We start from the raw sequence: 22074 nt of genomic DNA, 5'->3' as shown, positions 1-22074 counted from the left end.
GCTAGGAGAGTTGGAATAACGTTCATATTTCCTAGTATTATGGCCATTTTATTGACCCATGTTTCTGGTTTGGATTTGCTCAAAGCTTTACGAGGTCACAATATCTGGTTGATACAGCACTTTTAAATCCAATCCTGGATATCATCATCATCGTCATCGGAGGAGGAACCATCAGAGCCAACAGTGCGTCCAGTTGGCTCTGGCAAATACATGTTCGGTGCCTGTTCTTTAGGAACCCGACCTCCCTGCAAGCGATCAGTTATATGATGCCAACCGATAAAGTGTCAATGGAAACTTACTAAGATCTTCACGAAATTTGAGTTTCTTTTGGGAACTACCATCGCTGGTGAGTGACTCGCTTGGCGCACCTGGACAGATTGAGAGTGCCTCCAGGTATCTTGAGAACTGTCGGCAGTCGAGCTCCCCGTTTGCGAAGGTGGCGCAGTAATACGGAGATGCGCGTTTCCCTGAGGGTCATATGCAGTGAACGGGATACCTTGTCTGGGTTTGACCGCAGCCCCTTCTTCAGGGAAACGTTTTCCTTGCTCCAACCAGACTCCTCCACCCAGCGATGTGTTCTCTTCTTTTCCTTTTCCTTTGATTGAGAGCTGGGAAAGAGCATGATAAGAGAGCTTAGCCGTATGGTCCGACATGACATCGTAGCTCTCATCACATAGCAGATTGTCATCGTCCGTGACAGAAAGGGCGCTAGAAGAGTCGGCAGTGTAGGCCTCGCTCTGACTCTATTAAGATTCAGCATTAGTATTGGAGAACTAACTCTAGACGGACGAACGTACTGCGTAGGTGTTTGTATCAGTGGCACTCTCGTCATCAGTAAGGAGCTTGGAATCTTCCATCACCGGCTCGATATCTAAATAGCCCTGGACACAGTTGGTGCACCTCTGGATGAAGTTGCACTTGATCAGATCATCTCCAACTTTGAAAAGGCCAATACTGCCAACACGCGCTCAGGAGGCTTACCGCATTATCAGGATCCTTTCGTTGGTTCTTGCTAAAGTATTCCAAAGGCTTTGTCTTGTCGCATACGCAGCAGGTGAGTTCAACAGTTTGGTGACTGATGCAAGAACGACATCCAGCGTAGCCCGTCCCATTGAGACCTGTGGCTCCATTCTTCAGAATAGCCTTGCGAAGTTCTTCCAGCTGCCGTTTTGAGAATGCGTTTGCGCCGCGGATCTTCTTGCAGATTTTACACTTGATCCTTGAACAGGGTCAGTGACCGCGGCTCCCATAACAACGCGTGCAATCGCCATGCTGGATGTATTTTCTGCGGCACTCACTTATCAGGGAGATGAGTCCTCTCGAGTCTGCATGGTGATCAGCTTCCTGTTCTTGCATTTAGTGAGAGAGGAACCTACGCTCTCTTTTGAGCCTCAAAATCGAAGCCCGAGTAAGGCGGCATGGTTGGAATTGAGGGGCATCAAGTGTGAGTTGGTGTGACCTGAAGGCTGATGAGAAGGTAAGAAGAAGAAGAAGAAGAAGGGGAAGAAGAAGAAGAAGAAAAAGAAGAAGGGATGCCGTTTGTGAGATGCTTATAAGGTAATATCCTGTAAGCTAATCTGAGATCTCCTCGGCAAGTGCCAATAAAGAGCTTACCAACTGGACAGGTTTCCTGCGCATGTTGCACCCTGTGATTCTCTTCGATGAACATTCATGTATACCAGCATCATTCCACCTTGACAGTGAAGAGATACTGTCAGAGAACCCAAAATTCCAGTATTCCTGGAACCAGAGGTGGTGTGGTGCGTCTGATGGATAGCTGCATACACTACGTCAGGTCCTAATGCTTCTCCAGTGACACAACCTACCAAAAGTAATCTTCTTTCCAGGGACAACTTTATTTCGACCATGTCGGTATGCGCATGTCCCGCAGCTTCGGGGGTGCAGACTTTCTGGGTTCTTGTCACTTGCTTGTTGCAAAAGTTTGAGACAAACATCGATCTACAGAATCTTCTGGTACGGAGTACATGGCTTCCTCTTTCCCCTCCAGAGGACGGCCTCCCGCTTCCTCCAACCAGTCCATTGCACGGTCCACCGTTCAAAGAAATTGCGCCACCGTTTCCTCCGCGATTACGGAGCAATCCTCCGTACCACTTAAGCTTTCCCCGGATACCAGTGCGCGAAGCTTCTTGCTGCTTCAGCTGCACCACGCAAATAGAAGCTGAATGTGCCATTGAGATCTTTGTCCGCTTTTGGATCTACTCGTTGCACTTGCGGGAAAAACAAAGACTCGAAAAGCAAATTAGTCATATTGGGACGGAGTAACTACCAGCAAACAAGATGGAGAGATAGACAGAAACAAAGAAATAGATGAAGGATATTCATGCAGAGTGAAACTGGTTTTGCTTGTCACTGTGCTACAAAACTTGGTCGTTGACCAGGTGAAGCTCACAGCACCACCCCCTGGGGTAGGCCGCCCGGAGAGGAGTTCCTTCGCAGTGTCACAGACTGCAGCCGGTCGCAGCCGGGAGGAAGGCTTTGAGTCTCGAACAACCGAAGATCTCCATATTTCGAGTGGTTTTCTCTTGGTTCTTGCCCAGGCGGTGTCCAATTGATAATCACGAGAGGTGACGTCTGAATCCATTGAGATGTTTCCTTTCCTGCTTGCCTCCAGAGACACTTGGCATCGATAGGTGGGAGCTGATAGAGTTGGCAGCCGGACCGGAACAGGGAACACCAACGCCAGGGTCCGGTCCTTAGCCGGCTTAGCGCCAGACTAACATGTCGCCTCAGGTTGCTGACGGGGAGCTAAAACAAGGAGAATCAGCTGTCCCAGGGGATTGGAGCAAGATGGGTCAGATTTGCTAGAACAGCCAAAAGGGCGCCACCGCCGGATGTTTCGAAGCTATTTCGAAAGCCTGGCGTCCGCCAGTCGTTGTGGGAACCAAGATGGAGTTTGGAACGTGACCAATATTTGGAGAGACGAGCGAGAAGCGAACCTTTTTCGCCTCTTTGGTCTCCCCTGAGAGAAGAAGGATCATGGTGAGACAGATCTCTGCGGTTTCATATTCATATGATTCCCTGGGCAACTCCACAGCAGCCTGGAAAGCGACAGGCATCATGGTGAGAGATTTGCGAGCCTTTGATATCGAGAGTAGACAAGCCCTGGCGTAACTTTTTTTTTTTGTTTTTTTCCCTGCCTCGAGAAACAATGTGTTTCCTCATTAGCTTCCCGCTGGCCCCGAGCGGTGTCCCGTATTGACACTTTGACTTGGAACCATACGCGGTACGGAGTACGGAGTACGGAAAGCTAAGTTACGCTCGTGTATGTTCTCTGCGAGGATGATCAACCGTTGGTCCATTCGTGAATCGACCAGCAAGTTTAACCGATTATTGATTGGGTCATAATATTTGGCAGCAGAACCGGTCACATTCGAGCCAGATCGAGCCAGCCAATTATTGACGCGTCTGCTGTGATGCAGCAAACTTGGGGCTTTTTTAATGCACCAGTGCCTGACTTCCCCTCTCATTTTCAGGCGCACAAGGAAAAAGCAAAGTGTGGAGATTCTGAGGATCAATTGTCTTCGCGGAACAACGCACGCGGGGCAGGGCGAGGGAGAACAGAAAAGAAGAAAAGAAAAAAAAAAGCATCGGAATAAGAGGAACTGCATGCCAGCCCGGTGAGATGAAGAGAAGGCCGTATCGCAGGTTTCCACAGGTACGGGGGACCAGCCTCGGGAAAAGTGCCAATTCGTTTGCTCTAACGGTACTCCGTACATACCATACATACATCGATCCCGTACCAACGTACCGTCCGAAGGGTCCCGAGACCGCTCCGTCCAATCTTACAATAATCAACAGGCCATTCCCATGCTCGGGCTTTGTAAATCGCTCGTGGAGTTGACGGCTGCCTCCGCTATTTATGGCATAGCGGCTTGCAATTCAACGTGGGCTCAGGATCTGAGTGGGTACCATCCGTCCTGCTTACCGGTAAAATTAAGGGCTCCTCCGCGACCGGGACGCTAGGACGGTACAGCCGCGTATCGTACCAGAAAAGATATCGGCTGGTGGAGATGTCCCACCATCGCCTCGACTCACATGAGAGAGGGGGGGGGGGGGGAAGCCGTACTGGTGTTGTAACGATTTAGTAACGATGTACTGTACGCCGTCCATACATACCGTACAAACATACATTATATACATTACATACGGAGTACATTTTACCAGAGGGCAGCGGCGGAATAAACGCCAGATGTAATACCGAAACGGAGGGGATGATTTCGTCGGATACGTGGGTAAATTAGCAGTCCATGCCGGAGGGCAGGATGCGACGCTGTCGTGTGAGTAGTGAGTTCAGAGGGGGAGAGTAGTAAGATGAAAGGCGCGTGTTTATGTGCCTGATCGCAGCGGGACGGGGATCTGTTTGTTTGGCTGGAAAGATGGGCGAGGAGAAGACAGCGGGTGAGCCAACATGAAAACGGTTCCCCGTCATCCAGTGAGCAGGGCCCCAGCACGCTTTGTTTATCACCGAACCCTCGAAGCCACTCTGATCTCCACGACGCGGTCCGCTGGGAAAAAAGAAAAACAAAAAAAAAGAAAAAAAAAGGAAAAGAAAAGCCAGTTCTGAACCTTGACAAGAAGCTCCATTCCCTGTCCTGTCACGTTTCCAGGGGAGAAGAAGCCAAGAAGACAGTCATCTCCTTTCAATCTTAGTGGCTCCCACGCACCGGATCCGCGCTCCCGTTATTCTGGCTCTCGCTCCTTTCCTCCTCCTCTCGCCAACCCACTCCGTCGTCCGTAGCGTGCTGACCATTTCCCCTTCCAGCCTGCCCACTCCCCACCGTCCTTTTTGTTTCTTCCGCTCCCTTTCATGCTCCAACCTCCTGACGCTGCTGAGCACTCTCGTTCCTCTCTTCTTCCTCTTCTCCTGCTTTTCTTCCCCTTCACTGTCCATTTTCACTCTATACGCTCTTTGGGTTGGGAACTCGGGAATCCCTCTTCGCTAGCTCTCTCTATCTCTCTCTCTCTCTTTCTCTGTGTCGCTCCTCGTCCCCTCTCTCGTCCATGCTTGCTTCTTTGAACGCTTCTTTCTTAGCATTGGGATTGGAATTGTTTCCGTCCCAGCCCTAGAACCTCAGAAAGCCCTCCGACTCGAAGATGCTCATATAGTGCTCCTTACATCCGTGGTATTCTCATCTCGCTCGTGTGTCGCGCATTTGGACGGCGTATCTCCCCCCCTTTACTGCCTGTTGTTGAGGTATTGTCCTATCCAGTCCAATCCCTCCCTCATCCCCTTCTCTCTGTCTCTCTTCCATACAGCGCCAATTGAGTTGTATATTTACGCCTTATATGTTCCTCGCAGTGCATTCTTTTGTCGACCCTCGTTTGTACCGGTATATATCTGTTATCTGCGGGCAGAAAACATCCAAAAATGACAGTCAGCTACGATCAATCGTATCGGACTCCTAATACGGCTCCGCTGGAGGATAGGTTTGAGGTTATAAGACAGATCGGAGATGGAAGCTTTGGAAGCGTGGTGGTCGCCCGAGTGCGAACCGCGGGTTCACACGTGGCGAAGCGAGGTACAATGGTGAGTGGAGCTTCGATTGATGCGAAATAATCAATTCGTGGTACGGCAGGACCGTTAACCATTTCTTGCGCATTCTCTACAGGTTGCGATCAAGACGATGAAGAAAACGTTCGAGTCGTTTTCCTCCTGCCTCGAACTTCGTGAGGTAATCTTCCTTCGGACACTTCCCCATCATCCTCACCTGGTTCCTGCCCTCGACATCTTCCGCGACCCGCTCAGTAAAAAGTTACATATATGCATGGAATACATGGACGGTAATCTTTATCAGTTAATGAAAGCTCGGGATCACAAGTGCCTGGACGGAAAAAGTGTGAAAAGTATTTTGTTCCAGATTTTGTCTGGTCTCGATCATATTCACGCACACAACTTTTTCCACCGGGATATCAAGCCGGAAAACATCCTCGTTTCCGGATCAGCGCCTTTCGAATCGGTTCTGGGCCGCTATGCAACACCTCCCTCCACACCTCCAAACTATACTGTTAAGATTGCGGACTTTGGATTGGCAAGAGAAACGCACTCGAAGGTCCCATATACTACATACGTCTCCACGAGATGGTATCGGGCCCCTGAAGTTCTGTTACGCGCTGGGGAATACTCCGCGCCCGTTGACATGTGGGCTATTGGTGCGATGGCCGTGGAGATTGCTACCTTGAAACCTCTATTTCCGGGAGGGAATGAAGTTGACCAGGTTTGGCGTGTTTGCGAGATCATGGGCAGTCCAGGAAACTGGTATAACAAATCAGGAGCCAAGGTGGGTGGTGGTGAGTGGAAAGACGGTATTCGCTTGGCTCAGAAATTGGGTTTCTCGTTTCCCAAGGTAAGTTGTAATCTAGACTGAATCTTGGAAACATGGCTCACAGATCTAGATGGCACCGCATTCTCTGGAAAGCATCTTGCAACCACCCCAGTGGCCAGCTTCTCTCAGTCATTTTGTCACCTGGTGTCTGATGTGGGATCCAAAGAACAGGCCAACATCGACGCAGGCAATAAACCACGAATATTTTGCCGATGCCGTTGACCCATTACGTCCGAAATCATCTACTGCCCGACTTATTGGCCGCAAACAATCTGACAAGAGCTTCAAGGCCCAAGGAGATTCTCCTGGACTGTCCTCTAAATCTTCATGGTTCCGACGCTCGCTCATCGGAAGATCCGAAAGTCCCGCCCCCACTTTGGAGCAAATCGACAGTTCGAAGCAGACGCCTTATAATGGTGGTGCTGATTCCCCGGCAAAGGCCAAGGCTTCAACTAGCAAACGTGCCACATGGACACATGGAGCACCGATGCCCATTCTGCCGTCAATTCGACCTGTGTCCCCACTGTCAAATGCCGTGCATGCTCAGGCCAACTCTTCTATTACTGGTGACAACTCGCCGTCAAAAGCCAATAGCAAGACTGCATCCAAAAAGATTGGCCGCCAATTATCTGTTAACTCGAATGGCAACCATTATGCAGATATTCATCGCCAAGAAGCTGAGAGAGCGCTCAATGGAGGTACCAACGTGACCTCTCCCAGTGCATTGAAAGAGAGCTTCTTCTCCCATCTCAGAAAACGCGCCCGAAGGCTATCAGGACGAAACCAAGTACCGGCTCCCAGTGATGATGTTGAAGCTAGCAACGGCTGTGTCCCATGGTCGAATCGTTCCTCCATGGCTCTTGATCCTGTGAATATTGCTGAAGGAAAGTCCGGTCAGGATTTATTGGATCTAGACACAGCTCTCCAGAATGTACGATACAGCATGGATATGTCTTCACCTCCGAATGTTCCTATCCACACTTGTGGAACCACAGGCAATACCCCAAAACGCCAGTCAGTACCGCATGCTCAAGCAGTTCGCGTAACAGAAAATGGAACCATTGCAAATGGAACATCTCTCTCGAGCCGAACTCGGCGAGTTATGCAGGGATCCACTCGGTCGGTTCCGCGGTACGAGACCCCTGAAGAGGAAGATGAACTCTTGCACGAGGTTCTTCACTCGACCAACTCAGCTGCGCGACGCCTGGGACAAGGTTCGATTACCATGGATGAAGCTACCCGTGATACCCTCTTCCAAAATCTCAACAACCAGCCAAGCCTTTCCACTGACGCCAACCGTCACAATCCGTATCCAACGCCATCGCCCACTGCGCGACGAGATGGACCAGCATTTCTCTCAGATATAACACCGTCAAAACCGTTGGGAATGAATAAACCTGGGGTCGAAAGCCACCGACAGTGGCCAACACCGCCGTACGACGAAGCCGAATGGGCAAATGCCACTGCAGCGGACATGTTTGCCGCGGAAAATACGTACAGATAAATTCCGGCACTTCTCTCCTCATCCGACGCATCTCTGTCGACATCGACTATATTCAAATCACAATGCAGCTGCCTTGTTTCCTTTTTCGCCGATGCTCTTGCCATTTTGCTCCTCCCACCTTTGCTCTTGTCCAAACATATCCGGCAGCAACAATACCGCATTAATATCACAAATTGTTTCGAATCTTGCGGATTCCTAGGCGTCAGGGTCAATTCGCACATTTTATAGACTGGTCCTCTCTCCCGGGTCGGGTGGTTCTTTTTAATTAGGGTTGCACATCTTTTTTGTGGCATTTGTGTGTTCATGGTCCTTTATTTCCGGTTCGATTTTTCATCTTAATCTTCTCTTTCATTTCTATACCCCCCGGCCGATTTTAGATTTTACCCCTGGCCTTTGCGATATATGTACATTTTCCTAATCATCTCACTTACTTACTCCCTTTATTGGTCGATATACTTTTTAGTTACCTGGAGGCACTTAGCACTCTCACCTCACCGCGCGAGCCGCGACATTCTTGTCCCTGCATATCCTAGTCGCTTGATCCAGCAACCACATTTTCCTATGCTCGTATCTTTTATATCTACTTACATATTTGCATTCTCTGTACATTCCTTGGCCTGCAAGTCTCCTTTCATTTATTATGTCCATTCGCTTGCTTTTTCCACACTTATCAATTAGCAGTCTTTCACTTGGTGTTTTTTCATCTCGGTCGTTCTGGCGCTGAAGATATATAGACATGGACGGCGATTTGGGGGCGGTGGCGATCGTTCATTCACTTAACATGCATTCTGGGGCTTCGAAGTCGACAAATACTTGTTTGCTCGACAAACTCATATAACACTCGCAAAATAATCCGTCTCTTTTCCGTGTACCCTTTTTGTTCTCTTTTCTTTTCTTTTGTCTTTCTCTTTTGTTGTGTCCCCGAGATGGAAATGGGCAAAACGGAGGGTCAGGATGTGTGAAGATACCATGGGATTTTTATACTCATCCTTTTTTTATATTTTATTTTATTTTATTTTTCTTTTCTCTTCCCCTCGTCTATCTGTACTTTTATACCGTCTGCTTTTCCACTTCTACCTTTTTTATTTTATTTTTTTTCAACACATATTTTATTTACATAGGCCATTCCTATATATTCCGCTTACTCTGTTTCTATGGAGTTAGTCGCATCCAAATACCAATCCAATAAAAGCGTTGTCGCTTCAAGCCATCCCATTTGGCGGCTGGAATTTTTACAATACGCGTCCTGTGATCGAGCTGCTTGGCGACAGAGCCGGTGCAGTGTCCGTAATCAAGTTTTTTTTTCCCTGTATGTCACAAGTGGCATGCATGCATCGCCAATAGCCAGCGAGTAACTAGTTACTCTGGAGAGTCTCGGTCGGTTGGAGAACCCGGGGCTTGATGTGTTTTGCTAATATTCCTGTCTCAACCCCCTGTTGCCATCCCGCAAGCCGGCCCGGGGTCAACAACCAGTCGAGAATCACTTGCAGAGTCGTGGAATGGAGGCGGTCTGACATCATGACCTAGGGGCGGCCGAGACGAACGATGCTATCTCTACACAACCAATCCTCATGCTCAACACACCTTTTCAGCGCTTCCGGGAGACGCGAAATTTTCCACAACGTTTTTCCAGGACTCAGGCAACTCATTCCTATCAAATCACGTCCAGCGGAGGAGGCCTTTTTCGGTCGATGTGCCCAACATTCGGAACATTTTGGCAGGCTAGCCAGCCATACAGTAGACGTAATTCCGAATCCCAGGTTTGCCAACGACCTGGTACTTGGAAGCAAATACATCGCCCCAATGTTCACAGGATAGTATTTTCCCGAGTTTGAAGTCCTTGAACCGCTCCTCTTCCAGTATATGGGAGTCGCTGATGACTTCGAAGTCCCTCGACAGAAACTGCGTGGGCAGTGATGGTGCCCTTCGAATCGAGGCTTTTACCCATCTCAGAAGAGAAGACATCTTTTAAGCATGAAGGCTGGCGACACACGAAGCTGATAGCCACATTCAAGCGCAATCTAAAAGACATTCATCGTGATCAAGGACTCGCTATTCAGCTAAGCTGGGTGCGAGAGAGTTGCATAGTTAACTATCTATAGATAGCCTTCTAGTAATACATTTTCGCAAACAAGCACTACATTGTAATATTTGGACAGCATGTTTGGGCAAGGTGGTCCGTGCGCTTATCAGCTACACGACAAAATTCAGCCACTATCAAAGCTCAAACAGCATCGCAAACGCATTGTTGAAGTTGCTGCTGGCTCTCCGCGGCTTATTCGCAAATAGAATAGGGAGTGTGTGTGTGTGGGGGTAATTGGCCATTTCAACTATATATCTCAACTCCTGGATTTCTCCTAGGCGCAATATTAAGCATCCAATCCCCTGTTCCATGGCCACAAGCGACTGAAGTTGCGCCCAGGCCATCCGTCTCTCAAAAGAAGACAGGATTATAGAGACCCTGTTTCTTGACTTTTCGCACTCCAAGTCAATTTTTACACAGATAATACCCTCCCAGCAATGGCACCAGCGCTCGCTTCCTCAGCCTCGCAAATCTCACACTTCTCCCCAGCCGAGCTCTCCTACCTCCATACCTCCCTCTCATACCAAAACAACCCCATTCGACCCGATGGCCGCTCTGCCACGCAATTCAGACCTCTCACCGCCGAAACGGACATCCTGCCCAACACCAACGGCAGCGCACGGATCGGATTTGCCGATGGAACGCAGGCGATCGTGGGCGTGAAGGCAGAGATCGAGAAGACGGTGAATACCGGGATTCTAGGGGAGCGGGACGGGGAAGGGATCGGCGAGGGAGAGGGTGGCGGTATGGAGGACGAGGAGGATACTGGCGGTGAAGGTGGGAGGAGGCAGAGAGGTGCTGGTGGTCGTGGTGCGGGCCAGAGTTCATGGGTCGAGATGTCGATCGAAATCCCGGGGTTGAGGGACGATGATGCGTTACCGGTGTTTTTGGCGGAGATGATGAGAGAGGCGCTTGTGGGATCTGGGTCGGGGAGTAAGGAGGATAAATATGGGATGCCGGAAGGTCTGAAGGGGAGATTGGTTATTAACCAGGGATGGCATTGGAGGATATATATCGATGTGAGTCGCTCAGCCACAGACTTACGAGAAGCATTTGCGTGTTTCGACAGTACTCCATGCGGGTATGTAACTAACATGTATGTCTAGATCTTGCTGCTCTCTCCACCCCTATCCTATCCTCTCCCGCTCCTCTCGCTGACAACCCATCTCGCCCTTCTCTCCACAAAACTACCCAAACTCATCTCAAAAGATGAAGAGGACCCCATGTTCGACGACGACTGGGCTCTCGCAGAGTATCTCTACCCTCGAACCGTTCCCAACCCGGCAATTTCCCTCCGCCAACCCTTTCGGCCACCCATAACGCTCCTCGTCATCGCCGTCGGCGAAAACATCATCTTCGATCCAAGCAGGGAAGAAATCGCCGTCGCGGATGCCGTGTTTTGCGTCTCCATCGGCCGCGACGAGCAAATATCAAAGGACAAACAGGACCAGAATGCGAGTAACCTGAAGCTCCTGGCAATCCGCACCATCGATCCGCCGTCCCGGCTAACCAACTCGGGACTATCTAATTCGGAGAATGCAGTCAACATTGGAGTCAGCGCAGGTGACGACTCCGTTGAGCAGCCGCCCGTGACGAGTGAGTCTGTTCAGGGAGTGTGGAAACCTAGACAGGGTGGAGTGAAGAGGGGGCTCATCTCGAAAATTGTAAAGTTGGTGCTGCAAAGGGGCGGCGTTGGCGATGAGGTCATGCAAGGATTGGAGGGAGTGGAGGTGGGATAAAGAAGCAATTCAATTTCTCCAGGGATCAAAAGATTGCTGTGAGATGCACAGAAACACCGCCAATGGACCGGCTTTTTTTTTTGTCCTTAGGTATTAAAGGAAGAGGAGCTGGCCGTGCGTGGGAGAACCATACCATACTATATAACTGGGGTTTGAAAGGAATCGAGATGTCCTGAATGGTTTACGGCTCCAGACAGCGAGCTCTACCCTGGCTCAGACTTACACCGTCTGATAACGAATCAGGCCTGCTGCGAGGCTAACAAGAGGAGAAGAGACCAAATACCGGCCTCGATCGAGATACAGTAGGAGATGTCTTTTTATTCCAATTAACTCGCGAAACAAAGCTAAAGCGCGCTTTTGTGTATCACATTCATAACCAAAATCAAAAAAAAAAAGTCCACCCCATTTTCTTTTTTTACCCGTATAAACACAATACTCCCAGGCCCAAATGCTCTAATATTATACAGTGCAATTCAAACACCCGACATTCCACTCTCCAAACCCAAGCCCCGCAACTCACCAAATGCCAAACCACTTCTTAACTGGCCTCTTCTTCCCCTCCCAATCCACGTACGTCTCTCCCTCGCCGGGCTGCCCGCCCTCCCGCGTTCCTGACGCAGCGACAGCAACCGCACCGGCCTCACCATCCGCATCTTTCCTCTGCGGACTATTCTCATCACTTTCCGGCTTCACATCCGGCTCCTCCAGGCCATGTGCAATCCTATACTCCTTTCTCTTTTGCACATCGTCCACATTACGCTTCCGCTTTTCGGTAGTTTCCAGCGTGAGGTGGTCAGCGTGCATCTTCATGACGGAGAGGAATTGGCCGACTGTGTCGATGGGATGAGTGAGCAGGCCGGACCAGGATGGGAGGAGATGCGCGAAAGGCGAAGTGGCCCTGAAGTTGGTGGTGTAGGTGAACGTTGCGAGGGAGAAGAGGACGCCCTTAGCAAAAAGGTTAGTTTGATTATTGTGCATCGATTTTGGGATGGTCAGGTAGGTAGACTTACGAGTGATATCCAGAGATGGATGCCTCTGTTTGTCAGGAATTTATGCATCACGGTTCCCTCTGGCGGAAACATGTTGGGATATCTCTTCGTCTTTTGTTCTTCGAGCTCCTTGGCAGATAATGGAGGGCCGGGGTAATTTCGAGGCTGGGCATTGGGCGAGAGCACTCTCCGGGCCGGATGGGATGGAGGCCGGAATTTGTCTGGCTTCTCGAGCACACGCGGTTTCTGCGAGGACGTGGAGGCGCAACGGGAATTACATGGTTTGGCGGAGGCACGGCGCAAGAGGGATGCTGAGGGTGGAGGTGGGCGGGCAGCTCTAGGGATTGCGCGAGGAAGCACGAAAGCAGGTATGGTCGCCGTGGACGCCATGGTTTGACGGGCTAATCTTGTCGTCGTAGGCGTCTAACAGGGGGCCCTCAGCTTGGAGCAGTGCCAGCCGCTGTCTCTCCTCTCCGTCTTCTTCCTCTGTCTCTCTCTCTCTCTCTCTCTCTCTTTTTTTTCGCTCGTTGATTTCTCAGTTGCTGGTTTTGCAGGTGAAAGGTTGGCCAATCAGCTGCCGCTTGCCGTTTAAACAAACGGATGACTCAGCATCCAGTTCGACGAAACTTGACCTGCTTTTATTTTCTCTACTCCGTACTCCGGGCGGAATACTGTGTACACGTCTGGTGTTAGGATCCATTGTATGCCTCTGTAGAGAGTAGAGAGTGCGACGATGATGCGGTGGTCCGCTCGTCTAGTCCTTCTTACATCATCGCGGTATACAGAAAAGGATGGACTGATCCAGTTCGCAGCAACATATAATGCTTGATATGCTGGCTCCCCACGGTACCCAAATTTCAAGGGGCAAGATGCTTCTGGACTGAGCACAGCCTGTCTGGTCGGTCTGGATGCGCAAATTCGACGACATACATACTCCGTACAAAAATGGACTTTGAGAATGGATAGTACGGAGTACGTTACGTGGATGTTGCGCGGTGCCAATGCCCTGCCACACCTGCATGTAAAAAGGCCTCATGCATTTCCCCGTAACGGCACCTCACCGTATCAGTCGCTGGGCCAATATACGGAGTAGATGATGTTCCATTTGACAGCTCAAAAGGCAGGGAAACGAAGCATCGATCATTTGTTCGGTGCTGAGCCACTCTGCGGCTTGATTCACATCGGCAACAATGACATCACCCGGTCTGGGAAGTATGTTTCAAACGGTCGTTCAATCGAGTAAAAATAGGGAAAGCCGCGAGTTGGCCCGAGGAAGCCGCGAACCCTGGACGACCCGATTGTTTCGCACGGGGAAGTCACGGGGTGGTGGTGGTGGACTTGGCAAGCTCGGCGGCTGGGGCAAAATGGATCCCGATTCCGCCCGAGTCATGCCAATAACGCGGCCGCTGATTGGCTGGGAGTGCCGCTGGGCCAATCAGCGCACCCGAAATAGCCTTACGTAAGGGTGTTGCTGGGTTGCGGCCGATACCCGCCCCATTGCGCTGGGGGTTTCGCCGCCGTTGCTGCTTTAACCTGCTGAAATGCTGAGCAAGGGTTGGTAGAAGGGAAAAAAAAGTTTTTTTCTTTCCCTGCTGTGATTGTCCTTCTTCTTCTTCTTTCTCTTCCTTCTCCTCCTCTTCTCTCCCTTCACTGTCTTTCTGGATATCTCAATTGGATCTGATCGCTTTTCAAAGAGTCCTTCATTTTCCACATATCTTTCCTGTACATCTAGATTTTTATCTCTTCTAGTTAATCTTTCTCAACACATTCAAAATGGGCAAGGACGGCTACGCTCCCGGTAAGTGCCGGTCTTTTCACTGCTGTGTTGTTCTATCAAATGTGAAGACGGAGTTTCCCTTGTGCTCTGTTGCATCGCTCGTGACCTGGCTAGCGAGATGCGTTATTCAGCTGGCTACTGTGGTCGCGCTGGCACAATCTCACCGTTGCGTGACGACACTGTGACATACAACCCGTACCATCCACACTGCATCATTCAACATCCTTTTTTTTTTTTCTTTTTTACCCTGTGAGACTGTTCAACTGCGGGTCCTGCACTACACACACACATACGCGACAAAGCCTGAGTTCCATCATTCACCATGTGCATCGCCGAGGTTCCCCTTGTCGTCACGGCCATTGAGCTGGAAGAGCAATACAAGAGAGAGATCGAGCAGGAGAAACTGGCTAACGCTGCTGCGCAACCAGGTGACGCCGCCAAGGGTGCCAACCTCTTCAAGACCCGCTGCGCTCAATGCCACACCCTCGAGAAGGGCGGTGCCAACAAGGTCGGCCCCAACTTGCACGGTCTCTTCGGCCGCAAGACCGGTCAGGCTGAGGGCTTCTCCTACACCGACGCCAACAAGCAAAAGGGTATCACTTGGGACCACGAGACTCTCGTAAGTATAACATGTTGACCTTGATCGGAGAAAGAAAGAAAAAAAAAAGAACATAAGAGAAAAAGAAAAACGCGTCGCTGACCCGCTCTTCTGCAGTACGTCTACCTCGAGAACCCTAAGAAGTACATTCCCGGTACCAAGATGGCCTTCGGTGGTCTCAAGAAGGCTAAGGACCGCAACGACTTGATCACGTATGTTTTCCTCCCCAGTGCAGCGCAGCGCAGCGCGGTGCATCTAGCTCCTGTAGAAAAACGCATGGTCTGACCCCTTAATTAGCTACATGGAGCAAGAGTGCACCAAATAAACTCCCTGACTCGGAGCCAACTTAACGCCCGTCAATGTCGCAAAATCCCATCCACGAGCATAGATGTGATTCCTACACAGCGTTTACGAAACCCACCTTTTAAAACTTGTTAGATTCTGCATTTCTCGACGAGTGCTTTCGCATGGGCAGCACGTCGATTTGGAAGGAATGGGGACCAATATGATAAAGGTGGCATGTACCAATATGCAAAGTTTTCCATTATTTTTCTGCTACTCATGCTTCTTGTTATTTTTTTCCTCCGGCTTTTCTCTTTTTTCCCAAGTGTGATTCTACGATAGATCTGTCGATTCCATCAATGTCCTTCCAAGCCATTAGCTGTCTACCATCTCTCTCATTCTCGAGCCTCAAAAAGAAAAATGTACACGGAGCGGAAGGTTTCCTCATTATTTTTTTCCTTTTCTCCTTTTTTCTAGGATGGACTGGATGTACGCTATTTGGCCTTATACAGCGTGGCGTAAGGCTTAGAAAGTAATGATTCTCCTCTCAAATAAGATTTTTGGCTTCTGGCCTGGAAATGGATTATATGCTCTTGTCGTTGATTTTTTTTTTTTTTTTTTTTTTTTTTTTTTTTTTTTTTTTCCCTCCCCCTCCGAGAAGCTTTGCTGCAATTCAAAAAGTAGCGATTCGCGTCGCGCAGGAGTTTTCATATTTTTGACAGATAATGCCAAATGGTTCGGTTCCCCTTTCCCCAGCCAATAAGAACAGGTCTTGTGGTCTAGTGGTATGATTCTCGCTTAGGGTTTTCAAACTCCTGAGTTCACAATTGCGAGAGGCCCCGCGTTCGAATCGCGGCAAGACCCTGATCATTGTATTTCTTTTTGTAATGATTTTTTATGTTTTAGTATATCTGTGGTGGTAAGATAGATTTGGGAATTTTCTTTCTTTTTCTTGCAGAGGGGTTTCTAGTTAACCGGTGGAAATTTTTCTTTTTTTTCCCCCCTTCTAGGTGTCTTTCTACAGATTGTTCGATCAGCCATGGAATGGTGGTTGGGTAGAAAAGATACGGGAAAGGATATATATCTCTAAAGACACGGAGACGGGAAGGGGAAAAGAATGACGGCGAGAGAGACGTATGTAGGTAGGTATTGTATGTATGTACTCGAATACAAAGAAAAAAAAAAAAAGAGGCTCGAAAATGCCTGAACCACACATCTGTAGCTGTGATAAGGAAAAAAATAAACCAAAGAAAATAGGAAATTAAAAAAAAAAAAAAAAAGGAAAAGAAATTCCAAAAATTTCAACAGGAGATGGAAAGGACAACAAAGAAAAAGAGACCCAGACATAATCCAGCCTTTTACGCCCAGCGCCCAAGTAGCACCGGGGGTAACTCCGTAGAGATAGAGAGGAGGAGGAGGAGAGGAGGGGAGGAAAAGCAACGAAGGGAGATATATGTCTTTCAGGAGGGCAAGTTACAACTATTTGTGAAGAAAGGAAAACAGATATAATCACACTCGCCAGCACTCCCTTTTTTATCTTCTGCTTCTTTTTTGTCTTTGCCTCTCTCCCTCTCAGGTTTGACGCCGGTTATAAAAAATAAGAAAGAAAAAGGAAAAGGAAAAGAAAAAAAAAAAAAAACACGCTTTCCTCCATTCCCTTTACAGACCTTTGTTTCTTCAGCTTGCGGGAAAAGAATGAAACAGGATGCGCACTCCGAAGGACACATAAAAAACAAAGGTGAGGAAGGAATCTCATAAACTCCGCCGAAATGTAGTCGATCGTGAGCCTCCGCATAGACAGTAAAAAAAAAAAAAAAAATAAAAAAAAGAAAAAGAAAAGCAAAAAGGACAAAGGGGGAAGAGCAGAACAGTAAATAGGTAATCGCTTCGCCAACCAATAAACCAAACGAAACCAACCCAGCAACGATACATATTTATGTATGGGGGGAAAAACGGGGAATGGGACAGCAGACGTAGACGCGCACACGGACACAGACGGAGTGAATGCATTTCGACGACTACCGCCCTTCAATCTCATCCACCTTCCCCGAAATACTATCCAGAATATTCCCTCCGCTCCTCCTGCTCCCCGCCCCATACACCATCTCCATCAACTTCGATTTCTGCCTCTCCCTCACCGTCCGTAGATACGTATACGCACCCTCGAGGCCCCTGATCTGCCCCTCCACGACAACATCCATACTGCTCGCCGGCGGCAAACTGCCCACACCGCCCTCATTGCTCGCACCGCCACTGCCAACGCCGCCGGCACCGGCACCACCAGCACCAGCACCCACAACCGGCGCCCCGGGACGAGGCAGATTCAACGAGTCGTTCCGCCGCAGCAGCGGACTGACCAGCTTGCGCCGCAGCGCCTCGAGGTTCACCTTGAGAGCGAGCAGTTTGCCACGGTGGTCCATGAGCAGGTGCTTGTTGGCGACGGTGCGCTGGCGGACGCTGCCCAGCAGCCGCTTGTTCTTCTCGTACTTCCTCAGCGCGGCGGCGTTGGGGCCGAGCACCCTCGTCCAGAGCGAGGAGAGCATCTCGCCCTCGGCGCGCTCCTGCGCGTCGGACTCGCGCACCACTGTCCGCTGCAGGTTGAGGAACTGGCGGTCTATGGATTCGAAGAGGGCGAAGAGAGCGGTGGAGTGGGTGAGTTCGGTGTTGATGGCCTCTTCGAGGACGGACACGAGTTCTGTGAATGCATAGGAGAGGGTGGACTGTGTTCTCTGGAAGCGTGTGGGGCCGAAGAGTGTGGTGACGATGGAGCCGAGACGGGTGGGGATGGGCAGGCCGTTGTTCTTGGGGGTGGTGTTGGCGGTGGTGCTGGTGCTGGTGCTGGTGTTGGCGCTGCCCGCGGGGGGAAGAGGGATGGTCTCGAGCGCGCCCATGCGGGAGAGGAAAGCGTGGAAGTTTTCGAAGAGGACGGACGATATCGATCCCGTCTGATGCTGGGAGAGGGACTCGAGTTCGCGCTTAGCCCATTCCATGACTATGAGGATGGAGTCGATGTCCGAGTCGACATTTGCGAAGAACCTGGTCAGCTCGACGGAGAGGGTCTTGAGAGATTCCGAGAGCTCGTCCAGTTCTCGGACGATTATGGGCGCGCTGGTCATGTTGGTGCCGCGGACGGACTCTCCCAGATCCCATACCGCAACGCCGGTTTCCTGGAGGGAGCCAATCTGCTGGACGCCATTCTCGGAGTAGTAGATTAAAGGTTCAAAGGATCGCGCGAAAGCTGATAGCTTCACCAGATCTGGTATGTGCAGCGGCAGTGGAGGTAAGAAGAGGGCGCGCAAAAATGTGACAGAGAGAAGGAGAACAATTATAGATAATATTGTTGACGACTTGGTCCTTGTGATATCGTCGAGTTTTCTACCAACGAAATTAAAGAATGCGACAAATGGCTCTCGGTGTTGTACCTCTGCGCGCACAGCGAAACGGATATCTGAACCCGAGTCAGCGTGAAAGTCGAGGGAAAAAGCAAAACAAAAGCAGAAACAAAAACAAAAAAGAGAAAAAAGAAAAACAGGCCTAGAAGAGAGGACGAAGAGGAAGAAGAAGAAGAAGAAGAAAAAGAAGAAATAAGAAATATTATTACAATTTGTTATCGACCCATGTACTGGTTGTTGCTTGTCAGTGTGTTCGTTTCCATCATCGTCTTCGCATTCTGTATCGCCGCCACCATGGCCGTCACCGCTACCCCTACCACCACCATCATCACCTACATCTTCCTCCTTTACCTTCTTGGACTTCGGATCAGGGCTTGGCGATCGGCCTTGTAGGGGCGAATCGGTTCCCACGGGCAGCGGTATGCTCGCTGGGAGCACCAGATCGTCGGCATCGCCTTCGATGCGCTGGGGCGACAGCGGCTTCTCTGGCGCATCCTCGTACTGCGGGCTGACATCTCTCGATCGTGCGGGGCTGTCGTTGACGACCGTGGGCTTCAGATCGGGCTGGTTGTGCATAAAAGGGCGATGGCGGTACCACGCGCTGGCAGAGGTGCTCTCGGGGCTGCGGTGGCGCAGGGGATCGTCCTTCTGATGGAAGAAGAGTCGTTTGCTGAAACCAGGCGGAGACCACGGGTCACTGAGGTTCGACGCAGCGTCCAGGATGCCCGCGGCGGGGTCGTGGTCGTTGTCGCCGCCACCACCGTCGTCTGACTTCTCAGAGAGATCGTGCGACCGGAAGCCAGAGTGCTGCGAGGGCAGGGCGCCGAACAGCGGGGTGCGTGGAGCGGAGCTTTCTTCAAAGTCCTCCAGCGAGGCGGAGAGGGAAGGGTGGTCGTCAAAGACGCCGTCTAGCTCGTCTAGACGTTCTGTGGCCATCATTTTGCTGGCCGATTCCTCCTGCGGAATATGAGTCTGTGGTTCATTGATGGCCCTGGTGTGTCGCACTATGGAGGTGAGAGAGTACGCAACCAGGCCGTGAAAGACGGGGAGGAGGTTTTCAGCGACGCGAAGAACAGCGGTCGCGCGTGGGTATCCAGGGAGACGGCGACCACTACGCGTGTATGCGACTTGAGTTCCAGGCAGAAGCAGGAGAGGAAGAGGGTCCTCGAGTTGGGTGGATATGGACTGGCTTGAAGGCGTCTTTTTTTAACAAAAAAGCCCACCCGCGCAAACCACCGTCTTTTGCGATTCGTAGGCAGTTTAAACAGTAAGCAAACTAAAATAAATAAATAAATAAATAAATGTCAATCTAGTTCTTTCTTTTTTTCTTCTTTTTTTCAGTTTCTTTAATATATTTTCTGTTAAATTTCTTCGGTTTCTTCAATGAATAGCGGATAACCTTCTGGAGACTGGTGAGTGAGTGAGTGAGTGTCAATTCGGAATGTAGATGAGAGAGATGGGCTAGTTATTATGAAGCGATGGATTGCGTAGCAAAATGGGAGAGATGAAGGAAGTAGGCGGGTAAGCAACAACAGTTCAGCGACAGGCCTGCAAAGAAGTTAATCGTCCCCAGCAGTGCTCCAATCCAGCATTCAGTCAACGTCAAATGTCTCTAAGAAAGATCAGTTTTCCAGTGATGTGGTTTTTTTGAGATGCGATTTCTTGATTATTGGGGGGAGTGGATGCGCCTGGTCGATCGGTGCGTGCCGGGCGATGGATTGGGGGTGTTCCGGTTGCTGCTTAGGGGACGGTGTTCCGGGGGTTGGTGCTGCTGGTGGTGCTGGTGCTGGTGCTGGTGCTGGTGGTGCAAACACTGTGGAGGCCTCTCTCTCTCTAATCTCTATGTCTCTCTCTCTCTCTCTCTCTCTCTGTGTTTGTGGCTCTGAACTTGAAATTCCCAGCTGGCCGGCTTCCTTCCTTCCTTCCTTCCTTCCAACTGTGTGTTTTGCGCTGGGCCGGCCATTCGCTCCTTCCCCTCACTGCCAATTGTTCACGAATCCCGTGCCCTTAGTCCGGCCAATCAGCGGCCGGCTCGGTTGATCCCGTGAGCCCGGGGCTGGGCCAATCAGCAGCCGTCCTGCACGAAGGTTCGACGACAACGCATCCTCAGGATCGGCGGCGTTTGTCAATGCTGCATTGGGGGGGGGGGGGGTTTTTGGTTTGCTGTGGCTTCGTCCGCCGGGTAGGGAGCAAAGCGGCGGGAAGAGAGGGCTTTCACTTTGTTGTTCGTTCCCTGAAGATGCGTTGGTGTGTGTCCCGGAATACTGCAAAAAAAAATGTAAAAAATAAAAAAAAGAATAGACAAGGGGTCTTGCCGCGATTCGAACGCGGGGCCTCTCGCAATTGTGAACTCAGGAGTTTGAAAACCCTAAGCGAGAATCATACCACTAGACCACAAGACCGAACCTTGACAGATCTTTGTCGTCTCATCGAGTTTCGACCACATTTCACACTCTGTAACTGTCTATCCTTAGATGCCCCAAAAGCCATGGAGACGTCAATCCCTCTTCTATCAACTACCTACCTTGATGGCAAGAAGCACGCATCGAGGGCCCAGATCAAATTGGCCGTGGACGGACAAGATGAATAATTCTTAATCAACTTTCAAGTGAATATGCTGTCCTTGCTGTTGTGTATGATCCCAAGGTGCGTGCATGCTGCTAGTACCCTGGAGGGTCGTGCTGCTGTTGCACCAACCAGACGCCAGGTCAAGCTGATCAACCAAGTTCCCATTGCGTCACAGTGCGACGCAATTGAAATAAAATAAAATAAAAAAGAAACGTCGCATTTCCAATCCGACGGGCCACCTGAAACCGGATAAAAATCAGAAAAACAAAAAAGGATATCGGGGCCCTGCCGCGATTCGAACGCGGGGCCTCTCGCAATCTGAGCTGTTGAACCCAAAGCGAGAATCATACCACTAGACCACAAGGCCGATTTGATGTTAGATCTGGAACCTCTCCGCTCTATCAGCAGCTTTTCCGCAAGCATGAAAGCAAAAGAGAAAAGCCGCCCGCAAACACGGCACAGTTTCTATTTATATCACACCGGCCAAGCTCCTCCTCGTGTTCTGCTGGCCACTCACCGCATCCCGGTGCGGCTCTTAGCCCCACGGCGGCATTGTTCAAAGTGCAATTCTCCGACCCTGAAACGCACGTCAAGGCTGCCGTGCATCTTTTCTCTGCCAGATGTGGCCCCCAGTACCCCATCAGACCCGCGAATACCAGCTCCGTCATCGACATAAGGTTCCTCCATCACCAAGCCACCACCCCCCCATTGGGGTGTGATCCTCCCCATTGCAGGCGACTCCCTGCTCTTTCGGGCGGTGTTCCAATCGAATATGGGCTTCAATTCTTCTTGGACGTC

At 50.3% G+C, this 22074-nt stretch overlaps 6 protein-coding genes and 3 non-coding genes across 9 annotated transcripts; 4 read left to right on the top strand and 5 right to left on the bottom strand.

Annotated features, from left to right (window-relative positions):
• Nucleotides 1-20: 20 nt before the first annotated feature.
• Nucleotides 21-1420, bottom strand: D8B26_000410 (uncharacterized protein; the record flags this gene model as incomplete). Its single annotated transcript, XM_066123222.1, has 6 exons — nt 21-245; nt 300-743; nt 798-902; nt 982-1219; nt 1299-1325; nt 1377-1420. 6 exons carry the CDS (start codon nt 1418-1420, stop codon nt 123-125), a joined length of 981 nt encoding a protein of 326 aa, XP_065979296.1. The 3' UTR covers nt 21-122.
• Nucleotides 1421-4655: 3235 nt separating this feature from the next.
• On the top strand, nt 4656-9063 carry D8B26_000409 (uncharacterized protein). Its single transcript, XM_066123221.1, has 4 exons — nt 4656-5215; nt 5321-5548; nt 5631-6365; nt 6415-9063. The coding sequence occupies exons 2-4, from the start codon at nt 5390-5392 to the stop codon at nt 7846-7848; spliced, it is 2328 nt and encodes a 775-aa protein (XP_065979295.1). The 5' UTR covers nt 4656-5215; nt 5321-5389; the 3' UTR covers nt 7849-9063.
• Nucleotides 9064-10104: 1041 nt separating this feature from the next.
• Nucleotides 10105-11730, top strand: D8B26_000408 (uncharacterized protein). The gene is made up of 2 exons (XM_003071229.2): nt 10105-10950; nt 11038-11730. The coding sequence occupies exons 1-2, from the start codon at nt 10369-10371 to the stop codon at nt 11668-11670; spliced, it is 1215 nt and encodes a 404-aa protein (XP_003071275.2). The 5' UTR covers nt 10105-10368; the 3' UTR covers nt 11671-11730.
• A 192-nt stretch (nt 11731-11922) lies between these two features.
• Nucleotides 11923-13163, bottom strand: D8B26_000407 (uncharacterized protein). Its single transcript, XM_003071228.2, has 2 exons — nt 12681-13163; nt 11923-12615 (listed from the first exon to the last, which is right to left on the bottom strand). Exons 1-2 carry the CDS (start codon nt 13047-13049, stop codon nt 12187-12189), a joined length of 798 nt encoding a protein of 265 aa, XP_003071274.1. The 5' UTR covers nt 13050-13163; the 3' UTR covers nt 11923-12186.
• Nucleotides 13164-14432: 1269 nt separating this feature from the next.
• On the top strand, nt 14433-15359 carry CYC1 (iso-1-cytochrome c; the record flags this gene model as incomplete). The annotated part of the gene is made up of 4 exons (XM_003071227.2): nt 14433-14457; nt 14865-15055; nt 15152-15246; nt 15332-15359. 4 exons carry the CDS (start codon nt 14433-14435, stop codon nt 15357-15359), a joined length of 339 nt encoding a protein of 112 aa, XP_003071273.1.
• Nucleotides 15360-16084: 725 nt separating this feature from the next.
• D8B26_000405 lies at nt 16085-16180 on the top strand. The gene has a single exon. It is a non-coding gene; the product is annotated as a tRNA-Pro (tRNA).
• Nucleotides 16181-17258: 1078 nt separating this feature from the next.
• On the bottom strand, nt 17259-19647 carry D8B26_000404 (uncharacterized protein; the record flags this gene model as incomplete). The annotated part of the gene is made up of 2 exons (XM_003071226.2): nt 17259-18764; nt 18918-19647. 2 exons carry the CDS (start codon nt 19645-19647, stop codon nt 17335-17337), a joined length of 2160 nt encoding a protein of 719 aa, XP_003071272.2. The 3' UTR covers nt 17259-17334.
• Nucleotides 19648-21014: 1367 nt separating this feature from the next.
• D8B26_000403 lies at nt 21015-21110 on the bottom strand. The gene has a single exon. It is a non-coding gene; the product is annotated as a tRNA-Pro (tRNA).
• A 446-nt stretch (nt 21111-21556) lies between these two features.
• Nucleotides 21557-21643, bottom strand: D8B26_000402. Its single transcript has one exon. It is a non-coding gene; the product is annotated as a tRNA-Pro (tRNA).
• Between the last annotated feature and the right edge of the window lie 431 nt (nt 21644-22074).

This window comes from Coccidioides posadasii, chromosome 1 (assembly GCF_018416015.2).
Source record: "Coccidioides posadasii str. Silveira chromosome 1, complete sequence".
In the NCBI taxonomy this organism is placed as follows: domain Eukaryota; kingdom Fungi; phylum Ascomycota; class Eurotiomycetes; order Onygenales; family Onygenaceae; genus Coccidioides; species Coccidioides posadasii.
The sequence above is the reverse complement of the archived record's forward strand: the minus strand, read 5'-3'. Positions and strand labels throughout refer to the sequence as shown.

What these genes read in the sequence shown, in the direction of transcription:
- D8B26_000408 (XM_003071229.2), top strand. Translation starts at nt 10,369, where the DNA reads ATGGCACCAGCGCTCGCTTCCTCAGCCTCGCAAATCTCACACTTCTCC. An exon ending in ATTGGAGGATATATATCGAT is followed by an intron (nt 10,951 to 11,037) that starts GTGAGTCGCTCA and finishes ATGTATGTCTAG; the next exon opens with ATCTTGCTGCTCTCTCCACC.
- D8B26_000407 (XM_003071228.2), bottom strand. Translation starts at nt 13,049, where the DNA reads ATGGCGTCCACGGCGACCATACCTGCTTTCGTGCTTCCTCGCGCAATC. An exon ending in TCCATCTCTGGATATCACTC is followed by an intron (nt 12,616 to 12,680) that starts GTAAGTCTACCT and finishes CTTTTTGCTAAG; the next exon opens with GGCGTCCTCTTCTCCCTCGC.
- D8B26_000409 (XM_066123221.1), top strand. Translation starts at nt 5,390, where the DNA reads ATGACAGTCAGCTACGATCAATCGTATCGGACTCCTAATACGGCTCCG. An exon ending in TGGCGAAGCGAGGTACAATG is followed by an intron (nt 5,549 to 5,630) that starts GTGAGTGGAGCT and finishes CATTCTCTACAG; the next exon opens with GTTGCGATCAAGACGATGAA. An exon ending in TGGGTTTCTCGTTTCCCAAG is followed by an intron (nt 6,366 to 6,414) that starts GTAAGTTGTAAT and finishes TCACAGATCTAG; the next exon opens with ATGGCACCGCATTCTCTGGA.